This window comes from Dendrobium catenatum, unplaced genomic scaffold, assembly GCF_001605985.2.
Source record: "Dendrobium catenatum unplaced genomic scaffold, ASM160598v2 fragScaff_scaffold_1126, whole genome shotgun sequence".
In the NCBI taxonomy this organism is placed as follows: domain Eukaryota; kingdom Viridiplantae; phylum Streptophyta; class Magnoliopsida; order Asparagales; family Orchidaceae; genus Dendrobium; species Dendrobium catenatum.
Window position 1 is genome coordinate 660,004 of NW_021319588.1, and position 12,841 is coordinate 672,844.

At 33.1% G+C, this 12,841-nt stretch overlaps 1 protein-coding gene across 4 annotated transcripts in view; it reads right to left on the bottom strand.

The window, feature by feature from the left end:
* Positions 1-3,850: 3,850 nt before the first annotated feature.
* LOC110091896 overlaps positions 3,851-12,841 on the bottom strand; it is a gene marked incomplete at its 5' end in the record, with an annotated part of 15,885 nt that continues 6,894 nt past the window's right edge. Inside the window, 9 exon segments of one of the 4 annotated variants that reach the window (XM_020816192.2) lie at positions 3,851-4,457; positions 4,537-4,681; positions 4,749-4,834; positions 5,330-5,529; positions 8,532-8,721; positions 8,821-9,018; positions 9,149-9,225; positions 9,500-9,632; positions 10,571-10,689. In XM_020816192.2, the coding sequence (XP_020671851.1) occupies positions 4,564-4,681; positions 4,749-4,834; positions 5,330-5,529; positions 8,532-8,721; positions 8,821-9,018; positions 9,149-9,225; positions 9,500-9,632; positions 10,571-10,689 (1,121 nt within the window). 4 annotated transcript variants of the gene reach the window in all.

The following is a 12,841-nucleotide window of genomic DNA, read 5'->3' on the forward strand; positions in this document are numbered from 1 at the left end:
CAAAACTCATTCATTTACATATTTAACATCAAAGTTTCACTATTTGATCACATAATGTCAAAAACTTCAAATAATACCGCCACGCCCTCTGTTATCATTACCTCAGGGCTACCAGTTCTATTGCCCTGTGCTATAGCACATGCTGCCTATCCTGGCTGAAAACCTGCAAACCTTAGCTAAGCAGAAAAACAGAGAGCGAAGAGGAAAAAGTAGGGACGCTTTTTTTACTGTATCTCAACTTGCTGTGGTTTTGGTTTTTTAAAATAAGCTATGATGAGATTGCAGTTAGTTATATATCAACGGTTTGGATTAAAATTGCAATAGTGTATTCCTGCAGAAATCATATTAGTGGCTAAAGGTCTGATGAAGGTGGCTGTAGCAGTATAGGTGCAGTAGCTTATCACTTCTTCTCATCATCCCCCCTCAAGATAATACTCATGTCAAGGAGTGTTAGCTTGTGTTGAAGATTTTGAAATCTGTTTGATTGGCAAAGGTTTTGTAAAGATACCAGCTATTTGATCTGTTGTATTGATATGATGAATGGAGATGCTTTGATTCTTGACACAATCCCTTACAAAATGATAGTCAATATCAATGTATTTTTTTGGGGCATCAAATATTGGATTGTTGGATAATGCAATGTTGGAAATGTTCTCACAGAATAAATTAGTAGATAATTGTGTGGGGATGTGAAATTCAAGTAAAGAAGTCGCAGCCAAATTAAATCAGCAGTAGCTATGGCTAGAAAACGATATTCAGCCTCAGCAAACGAGCGAGCTATAGTCTTTTGCTTCTTAACCCGCCAAGAAATTAAATTGTGTCAAGGTAAGCACAGCAACTGATGGTCGACTAGCGGTCTATAGGATCACCAACCCAATCCAAATTTGAAAATGCAGAGTTGCAAGGGAGTTGGTTGTATCAATATTCTAAATGATAGTCCCTTGGAGATATCGAAGAAGTCGTTTGAGCAGGGAAAAATGGACATTTAATGGCTTGTGCAAGAACTGACACAATTTGTTAATGGTGTAAGTGAGATCAGGTCTTGTGACTGTTAAATACTGAAGAGAACCAATGATGTGTTTGTAAAGCTCTGGATTTTGGAATGGTTGCTCACTGCACGTTGAAGGAAGGCTCTTAAGAGCCATAGGCGTAGCTAGTGTCTTACACGATTGCATACCTGCTCGAGTGAGAAGTGCCGACACATAGGTTGCTTGAGTTAAAAATAATCCATTTGATGTTGGCGAGATTGTAATGCCGAGAAGGTGATGAATATTTCCTAAATTCTTCAATTGAAATTCTTGTGAAGATGAGTTAGCAGTTGATGAATGAGCAGCTGGTCATTGCTCGTTAATAAAATATCATCAACATCAATCAAAATGTATAGAAGCTTAGTTCCATTTTGATATAACAACAAAGATAGATCGACTGTTCTAGGGTGAAAACTGAATCTAACCAAATCAGCTGAAAATTTTGCAAACCATTTTCGTGGGGATTGTTTTAAGCCATATATAGACTTTTTGAGAAGGCAAATATAATCTGGATACATTGGGTCAATAAAGCCAGTGGTCTGAGTCATATAGACTATATCATGAAGATCCCCATATAAGAAGGCATTAGATACATCTAATTGTAAGATTTTCCATTTGTGAGTGACTGCCACAGTTAAGAGAATGCGTATAGTGGGAAACTTGGCTATGTGACTAAATGTTTCTAAATTGTCCAATCCATATTCTTGTTTAAATCCTTGAGCAACCAACCTGGCTTTGTGTCTATCAATTGAGCCATTTGCATTGTATTTAGTTTTGTATATCCATTTGCATCCAAGTACATTTTGGGTAGGTGAGGGTGGCACTAATATCCAAGTACCTTGAGCTTGGAGAGCATCAAATTCAGTTGACATTTCTTTACGCCAAATAAGATGTTTGAAAGCTTGATAGTAGTAAGTTGGATCAGTAGAATAGATGGTATAAGACATGCTAACAATAGTTTTGGGTTTGAGATGATCAGTTTTAAAACATGTAAGCATATGATGGGTTGGATGCGGTGGTGAAGGGGGGTTTTATGGTGTTGTTGAAGAGGAAGATGTAGTTTGTAATGATGGTTGTGGAGAGGTTGTAGAAGGTGAGTAGTGAAGTTGCTGGGAGGAGTGAGATCGGTTGAGGTAGGTGGAGTAGGCAGTGAGGTAGAAGTTAGTGGGACTAAGGTTAAGGGTGGGTGATATGAATGAGGTTTTGAAGGAGATGATGAATGTGTTGAAGATTGGAAGGGGAAGATATGTTCAAAAAATTGGAAATGTCTTGAAATTATGATTTTATTTGTGAGAAGATTGTAACATTTATAACCTTAGTCAAACGGGCGAAGGAGTAAAGTTTAAAGTGAGAGAGTGAGAGAGAGAATGAATAGGAGAGGGGAAGTTGGACTAACATGAAGGGAAGAGAGAAAGAGAGAGTTTAAGGTTGGCATAATAAGGCGAGGTGTGAGTCAAACGGGCAAAGGAGTAAAGTTTAAAGTGATTAAAGGGTCAAGCTTGGGTAGGCTAGCCAAACATACGAAAGAGCTAGAGTAAAGGGTGTTGAGGAAGGCTTAGATATCAAATCGAAACTGAGAGGTACTTATTTCTCCTTTCCTTCAATATATAATGTGTTAACCCTAAATCCTAATTTTACACAAATGATTTTTATGAAATTAAGAAGTCTAATTTAGGGGTTTTGATTTGATAGTAAAATACGAAAGAAAGAAATTAAATTTGTAATTTATATAAATATTTAAGGAATTGGGAAAAATTCATCATATGTATCAATAGAAGATTTTATGAGGAAACATAATAAATAATGAAATTTCTAACTGAATTTTTTGATATAAGAGCATGACAAGATTTTATTTAATTATAGAAATGTCATTTTCACATAAAAAAGTGTTACTAAGCAACTTTTTAGTATAAAAAATTAATATTTTTATTAAAAATTTACTTTAATAAGCATTAAAAAAATCATCCCAATGAAATCTAAGTTAATGAAATGATGTTTTAAATTTGTATGTTAATTTTTATTAAAAATTTACTTTAAAAAGCATTAAAAAAATCATCCCAAATGAAATCTAAGTTAATGAAATGATGTTTTAAATTTGTATGTTAATTTTTTTTTAGATTAGTTATGATTAATATCCTTAATGATATCGAGACATTACACATGTTGAACCAAATATCATTAGATTTTAAAAAGATTATATAATTAGAGAAAAAACAAGTGGAAGTTATCATTATTTTTTGTTTTCTGACAAGGAATAATGGAAATTAGAAATCTGACAAATTGTTTAAGTTAATTAAATTTTGTAATTCAAATTATCTGTGTTGAGAAATTAATTAACTGAGAAATAATAATATTATGATTTAATAATTTGAAGAGGATATTGGTAACTTGATTATAATGATATATGTTCCTGCAAATTAGATTAGTATTATGCAATAAGCATAAGTGTAAATGTGTAATTAATTAGAGAGGTGTGTATAATGTAAATTTAAACTGTTAAGTTAGAGATTTTAAATAATTATAGTTTTAATAGTAAAAAAACTAGCGACTCAGCTTCATAAAAAATTTTTGGTGGAAATTTTTGCCGGTTTCGACAGTCATTCCGCCGGCACTGTTCGCCAAAAAATTCGCCAGAAACAACAATTTTTTTTGTAATGTAATTCAAAATATATAATGAAGAACCATATTATAATTCATTATATCTGTAACTCTTTATGTTATGGATATTGCGTTATATCTGTATGAAGAAACAAATGAGCAAATCCACCAACAAAAACAATCAAGATAGCATTCAGATGTATTCAATTAGTTGCTCAAATTGATTAATTAAAATATAAAGAAACCTTAATTGAATGAATATCAGCCATTCATCAATTGCAATCCAATAATCACAGCTAACAAAACATTGAATGGAAAAAGGTTTCCACTCTTTTGCTCAGCCAACAAGCTTAGGAAAACTAATAAACTTGAGATAAATAAATGAAAGACACTTCAAGCTACAAAATCCAAAAAGTTGCATCTCATAGGGGTGTCAATTTCAGGTCACGGGTCGGATTCGAGTCGAACCCGAAACTGACCCTACACTATTCAAGTCAACCCAAACCCGACCTGTTTTGACAAACGATCGGTTTTTCGAACCTAAACCCGACCACCGCTTTGTATCCGGATCAACCCGACATGACCCGAATGACTTCTCATTACCTCAACCAACAAGTAGAGATGATCACCTAAATCAAAATAAACATTCTATGAACCTTTTACATAAATTACACAATGCAAGATAACAGAAAAGAATGAGAGAAATCCCACATTCTCTCTCTCTCTCTCTCTCTCCAACTTTCATGAGCAAATTGCAGGTGATGTAGGTGGAAGACAATGGAAATTCTGACAATAAGCTTTATAATTTCATTGTGGTCCTTCTAACGACACCTGCTAACAGGCCATAATTTGATTTATCAATCAAAATCCATAAAAGGAAATAGGGAAACATGTCAATTGTGTCACTGACTTGCTTTTTTTATTGAAATCTCTGATATTAGGTAATGTCCAGAATTTTCAGTCCAGCAGTACAGGAGGACAATACAGATGATATGATTCTTCTTTGCAAATCTTTGTATTCCAAAGCTAACTTTACATCCCAGCTCAACTCTTCTCTGTAAAATTGTAAGGAAGTTCAGAAAACTGATAGAAAAAAGTCAGTAAAGGGTCTAGAATTTTTACCTGTTGATATTGTCTCTCTCTCCAAGCCCTTCCATCATGGGTTCAAAAATGGAGATCATTGTTTCCAGCAATGCTCTCTCATTTTCCTGAGGAAGCAAAAAATGATAATATAGATTAAGAGTTAATAGCCAGATTAGGGGCAGTTTTGAGAGTTTTTGGGTTTTCTGACTTGGCAGAACAGCACAAAATTTTGAAAATGAATATATAAAAAATAAAATAAGAACAAAGCAAAATTGGAAATCATGATTAAGCTTGAAAGTCATAGGAGAACAAAATCAGCCCCAAAGAACTAAGATACAGCAGTTAATTATGATGATGATGAGTTACCGGAATCCATTTACAAGCTTTTTGAATAAATACCGTGGAAATGGATTTCCCGAGTTATAGAGGATAATCAGGCAAATATTAGTTTGTCCAATATTTAGTTTAAGAGATCGAAAATACACATAGGCTTCGTTTGGGACGGCTTTCTTCCGGCTTAAAACGGCTTTTTAGTTAAAAAAATTTTAATTTTTATACTAAAAAACTTCTTTAAGAACAAGCAAAAAAATCGTCCCAAATGAAGCCATAATCAACCTTACATCTTCTCCTGGAACCAAAGAAGGCTGTTCCATGCCACCACTTTTCAGAACTGAACGGAGATGGGACAAAAGCTGTGTCGGCAATCCATAGGTCTGGGGTTTACTACTCTTTGAAAACCAAGAACCTCGCACCATGTGACTTGTCCTGAAACCTTCAATGGCCTGAGATTGGCTGTAATCAGCTTCAGGAACCTCGATATCTGCAATGAAAATCAGACATATCTCATCAAATAAATGATCACCTCACACTTATACAATATTATACAGTCTGCATGAATATACATGTTTTTGATCTATACTCATAACAAGAACCAGAAGCAAGCACTATGGTTCTTGATGGTTTTATTTGAGCAAAGGCAGCAAATTATTGCTCAAGTAAAGAAGTTAAAATACCTGGTATAACATACTAGAATAAATTTGCAGATAATTCAAATCTTTAAAACACCAATCGCAATATGATTTAATTCTAGCCTAAAATGAAAGACACTTGCACCATAGTTTGAAGCAACCATAGGTCCATAACTAATGGATGACAGTAATTTCTAAAAAAATTAGATAAAAAAACAAAGAAAAAACTAATGGGTGGTGAAATAATACATGCAAATGTACATTTCAGTAGATGTAAATGCTTCTATGAGCAACACAAAACAAAAGACTAGGACATACCATTAATTCTTGCACCAGGTGGCCTGGAAATTTCCTTAGCTAATTTACAACAATTGTTAATATTGAGCATAAGTCATAACACCAATATACCAACCAATTTCGAAGAACTGCATGGCGATGCAGAAGAAGAGCTGATTGTGTTGTTTTTTTTTTAATTTTGTTATGATTCTTAAGAGGGGAGGGATCCAGTATAGGGGAAGAATTCATGGAAATAAAAAGGAGAACAAGATGAATAGACGAAAGAAAGGAGATACGAGGTAGGGAGATAGCCTGAGAGAACACTAGAATGGGTAATTAATACCTAGAGGAGAAGCCGAAAGGAAACCTTTCTTAGCATAAATACAAGCTCTGAGCACTCTTTATAGAAATAAGCCTTATTAAACAATCAAATTACAAATAAAAAAATATAAAAAGCTAAATCATTTTCAATAACGCACATTTAAACCACTAACAATTAACTCAAAAGACAAACAGGTACGATTGCATGATATTGAAAACAAAAACTTATGACTGAGAGTTTAGGTAGACTTGACTGCATCACTTATTTAGCTCTACAATCATTATTAGATAACAAAAAATGATTAATATTCTCATTAATGTATAACCCAAATGTTCAATGCAATGTTTTGCATTTTATATATTATAGTTTGCTGTAAAATTAAATTAATTATAGACATACCAAACTTTTTTATACGAATAATACAAATAGTTGAGATATTAAAAAATACTGCAAAAAAAAATGTTGAACAATGTTCATTTTCCTATTCTTAATGTCCAGTCTAGCAAGTACAAAAGTTAATAATCTTAGATTTCTACATATTACCAATACTAAAGATTGAGATTAACGGTCTTTTAATACTTGGAGCCTTCAAAGCTAAATGCTATTGCTTCGAAAAATTACGAAGAAAATTTGCATATTATACATGTACAATGCACGTAGTATGCACTTACTAGACAAATAATGCATCTACATATGGCCAGTTAAAACAAAAAACGTTCAATTTATTTAACCAAAACTAAAGAGGAAATTCTCATTTTTAAAACTTAAAAATTGCAAAGAAATTTTATAAATTGTAGTCCTAAATTTTATGAAAGTAACTTCTCTTTAAGTCTCACTTTGAGATATGGAAATCAAATTTGGATCTCATTTTTGCAAGGGATATAGTCATCAACCTCACTCTTCATACTTACTAGCTACAAAATCTAAATCAAGTATCATTTTCAGCTGTAATGTGGATCAATATTTTAATCCAACTCCTTTTGGTGTATCATAAAGATTTATATAGACTTAAACATACAAATATAACACATTTCTGCTATGTAGACAATCGTATTTCAAAAACCTACACACTTAACATATGCTGACATACTAGGGTTTTTCCACCGCTCAAATAATTTTAGCTATTTATTGAAGAAGTAAAACGATGTAACTAAAAAAAAATTCCATTAATGACAGAGTTGTTTTGCTAAGGAAAAAGTTAATAGATTTTGTTAAGGACCATCATCACTTATATGTGTGAGTGAAACAATCCCATACTACGCTTTAAAGCCAAAGTTCAGCCCTGAAAACATATAAGAAGCAACAACAAATCCAAGTAGTGGAAACTATTTTTCCTTGACTAGTATTGACTATATTTTAGGCTTATTAATAATAGGAAGCCAATTGCACCAACAATGTCTCAAGTCCCCTTAATTTTATTAGTCAATGGTGTCTATGCTAGCTAGATTTCATCAAAGTCACAAACTCCCATTCCTGAAAATTCAAGCCTCATTTGCACTGTATGCTAGGTCTCCATCACCCTTTGACGTTCATAGCAATAACAAGTCCATTATTAACTTTATCCACACTATCAACAATACCAAATAGTGATAAAAAACTTGCCCTTGCATGGCACGTTTCCTTACCGTGCGCCTCCCTGGCGATTCAGCTAAATCAAGCTAGGAAGTGCAAGGGAGGATTAATCAAGTCATCGTTACATACGTTTTACTACATATGTGTGAATTAAAGCACAACCACACATTTTTTTATTTTGTTATGAGAGAATAGGTCATATTTTAAATAAATGTAGTGCACCAAAAAAGCAGCAAAAATAAGATCCAAGAGGTACAAGGTATAAAACTGCAATAGCATAATTAAACGTGGTAACTACTTGTACATATTTCCAAAGCATCTTTATCCATAAAGGGTTAAAGCATGATATCACTTTTATTTCTACTCTTGTTCGCCCATCATGAACCAAGTCTATTTGTACATAGGCATTGTTGTCGGAATAAATGAACAAAGGTAAGAATAAGATGATGCAATATTTTTCCTAGGAAAAATGGGAACATTAAGGAATTTTTCTGAGCCTTCATTTACAGATAAGAAATTCATGTCAAAGATAAGCAAGTTATATTCAAATTATCGTAAGTTACAAACATCATAAATTTTAAGTTATTAATGCTGTTTTCACCTGCATTTCACTATAAAATAGTGATGATGTTTATGGCATTATATATAACGGTGAGCAGTTTATAAGATGGAAAAGAGCATCACCTAAAGGAATTATATCATAAGGGTTGTCTCCTTCAGGCAAAAAACCATAGAACATAACCAAGTGAGATCCAGGGAGGCTTCCATAGCTTAGATAACATTGCTCTCCTCTTTTGCATTGTCTTGCAAGTTGAAATTTTAAGCATTTGGTTTCTGAGTCAACTCTACCGTAGTGTATTATATGGGGGAACAGCTGCAGAGTTAGGAACATAAGAATAAATAAGCCGAGGCTAGAAATACTTTTTAAAATGAAAGGGATTTATACGCTAGTTTGAAAGTACTGATTGCAAACCGAATGGTTAAGTAGCCCAGCAATAGGAACCAAGCAGGTCCTCAGCTTTCCATCACTGAAAATAACTTTCATGCTATTAGAATACCAGAGTTCACAAGCCCATAGATAGCGATCCCAAGAGTATAACTCAGTTTTGAAGATATCAGGGTAGCTAGCACATAATGCTGGACAAAGTGACTCGTATTGTTGTCGTAAGTGCTGAAATTACAGAATATATCTGTTTGAATCTCATGTAGTCAAGGAAACTTTATGCACATAAAAGAAAATCATGGGGATGTAGTGAAGGACAGAACATGGGAGGTGTGGAGAGTTTTAGCGTAGAATATACCTCTTTAGCTTGCATCAATTCTTCAAAAAAAAGAGTTCCATGTAGTATAGTAAGAGCATCAATTCCAAAACTTAAGCCTATAAAAAACAAAAAAAGCTTGAGGATTTTAATTCAACTATTCAGTCTGAGGCAGTCCACATATGGAATAGGAGCAGAGGAGGTTTGAATATATTATGAAAATGGTTCTTGAAGATCATCAAGATCTTTGAGCAAAAATTGAAAAGTGCATCAAACCACAATTCACTTTAATATGTTTCCTTAAAATAATACATATGGAAATCCGCCAAAATAAATGAGGATAAATAAATTAAGAATTATCAAAGATTCTTATAGCTAGAAGCCTAACTGAACCTGTATTGAAAGAGTCTGGCAATGTTTCAAAGTATTTCTTGAAAATTGAAAGGGGATTGTATCGTTCCCTCATGCTCCACAATAACAGCATCGTCTCAGTAGTCATACCATCCCAGTCCTTCAGAAATTCAAACTGCAAATGCATAAAAGGATTTGAAGAGATTTTAAATAAAAATGCCTTGCAGAATAGTTTAAATGGAAGATAGAACTTGATGATTTAATGAAACAAAACCAATGAACCTAAGGCAATCAACATGGCATAAGAAAAAAAGATAGCAATTTTTTTATTATAAATGAAGTTTTGCTGACTGCCAGTTAAAAGAATTTTAACTATTATCTTAACAGAAGCAACCATAGGAGATTTCGTGAAAGATAGAACGAACAAAAAATTCAAACAATAAATGGAACTATAACCCCAAACAGAAGAAACTATACAAGTATAAAAATAAAAGCTAAAATTATATCAATTTGAAGTGAGAAATAACTTGAGTGATACAAGGCCACAAACCAAAATGGGACTCTTAACACAAAAAACCGAAAAACGGAATAGACAATCTACAAGACAAAAGAGCAAAATCCCAACGAAAGACATTGAAAATTTAAAATCTTCAATGATCAGAGAGAAGTTAAACAAATGCAGGATAAGCAGAGGTGGTGTAGATACCAAACAGTGATGCAGCTAATGCCAATATGCAGCAAAATCTGTAATTTGAGGCCTCTTGAGGAATTTGGAAATATATTAATTCAACTCTTAACTTATGAAAAAAGGTAAAGGGGGAAAAAAGACAAACTAGGAAATTTATTGTTGTTTCAAAAAGTTTCATAAATCTAAGTTACATCATCTTATTATCTATGTATTGTTCATTTCCATTGTTGTACTGTTTCAATAAGATGCAATGATACCATCCATACTGGGGCATATTATTATTGCCAACTCATTATTCTCACTACTTGGGTAGAAAACATGAGAGGAATGAACAGTGAAGGAATCTAATACAAGCCTGCATCATGCGCAAGATAATGTGGAATAAAGAATAAGAACTAAATAAAAGTTAATAGGAGTTAGTGCACCATATCAGATTCATGAAGAAGATCCTCAGATATGATGATTGATTCTGGAATTTCCAGCGCACTTTCACCAACATTAATGTCCTCTACTGCCACTACTCCTCTATTAGCTCCCTCAAAATCTATATTATGTTGTAGAGAAAATAAAGCAAATTGATATGTCAGATGCTACGCAACACTATCAATATACAATAAACAGGACACAAGTTCTTTGGCATGTCACACAAACCAAACCAAGCAATCTATCACCAGTCCAAAATGCATATAATAGGCATCACCATAACAAACCGGAAAGAAGTTTTCATGTAAAAATTTCCTAATGATCCAAATAATCATTAGTAAGAGAACAATTGTATTTTAAGCAAAATATTTCCAAATATTTTTAAGATTAGGATATTTGGGGAGAGTTTGGAAGAGTTTTAGAATTTTGGCTAGTAGCATTGCGGCATTGGAAGTGGAAGCGTTCCTATGTTCCAACGGATTAGTGGTTTTTAAAATAATAAATATATAAAGTCACTAGCCAAACTCTCATTCACCCCAGCTTGCCGGAGAAGGAAGAGGAGAGGAAGGAGAAGGAAAAAATCTAAGTTTTGAGGCCCGTAATCAGATTTTCGTATGTGTGGCCAATTAGAGAAATTGTCGGGCTCGAGGTAAGTAACCAGAACCTCATTTTTGTTTTCAATTCAGATAAGTATATTGAAAGTTATGCTTTTAAAAGTATTTTTCTTGAGTTTTAAAAAGGTTTCACGATGTAACGTTTTATATGTCGCTTTATTCTTCGTTCTGAACGATTTGACTATAAGAATGCAAGTTTTCACTAGTTGCTTCTTCCGTATCATTTTTTTATGATTTTAGAAAAATGGTGGCTCTTCTGATTGGCAGTACAATTATGGAAGTGTGCTATTTTAATGTTTTATATGAGCTCTGTAAATTTGATAAAATTTTGGATACTCTATATTGGCAACTGAAAAAGTGGGGATTTTCCTATACAAGAAAAAAGGTCATGATATGATATTTAGTCTTTACAGATATTGTATTAAAACTCATAATTTCATTCTACGATCATTGCATGCATGGAGCTCTGTATTGGAAAAGAAATTGGGCCCAAAAGTGAAAGCATTCGGTATTGGCAATCTTCTATATTGAAAATATTATGTATCATAAGTTCTTTATATTGAAAGTTAATCCGTTTTGGTTTCTTTCTGCTCTGCACCTATCCTGAAGAGGTGTGAGGTGGCTCTACTCAGCACCTGGGTAACCGGGTGGGAGGTGGAAAATTGAGAGCTATAAGGGGCATTAAAGCATTCACATTCTACATTCATACGTGTATGTTCAGTTAAATAATGTTTTAAGTTTATTTAGTTTAAAGGTTCTTTGTCAGTCTTTTTATAATGATGAATTGAATGTTGTGATGAGAACTGGGTCTAGCCTACTGAGTTGTGAACTCATTCCATTGCTTTTACTATTCTAGGCAAAGGAAAAGAATCTATTGAGTATATCCAGTTCGATAGGAAACAGGGTTGCCAAATTGTCAGGTATTTATGCTTTGGAGTTTCAGAATAATATGTTTTGTTGATTATATTTCAAAATTGGATTCTTGTATATGTTTATTTTGGAGAATGAATTTTTATCTTGCACACTCTGAATGTTTCTTCTGTATATTCATATTATTGTGATTAGTGGATCTGGTGAATATGCAAATACGAGAAGATTAGCTTAGTAAGTTTAAGGAATTAGAATTAAATTCCTCTCTAGATATTGGGGCGTCACATCGACATACCAAAATTGCTTTAAGAATAATGTATGTATTGTCCAACGCATTGTACAGTGAAGAGATATAAAATTTTCATGAAAATACACAATCATTGCTCATTTCACAAATCAAACACAATCCATGTGTCTGAAATGCAAGAGCTACTTAAGGTAAACATCTATATTGCCCTATCTACTGCTTGAAAATGAAACATAAAATTTGCATGTGTAAGATGACGACAAGAACTTTGAGATGCGTGAGAGATAAGGAAATGCAAGAGAAGTCAATTCATATATTTATTTTATTCTTCTGCTTTCTTATCTATTCAATCAATTTAATATTTAATTAAAAAGAAAATTATAAATTAAATTAATCAAATACTCCTATGCACAACTCGTAAATCCTAATGTTTGCCATAAATTTGACCTGTGGCGCCGTCCCATTGTTGCGTGAAGTGCCCTCTGGCCCTTCTTAAAAACAAATATATATATATATATATATATATATATATTCAAAAAATC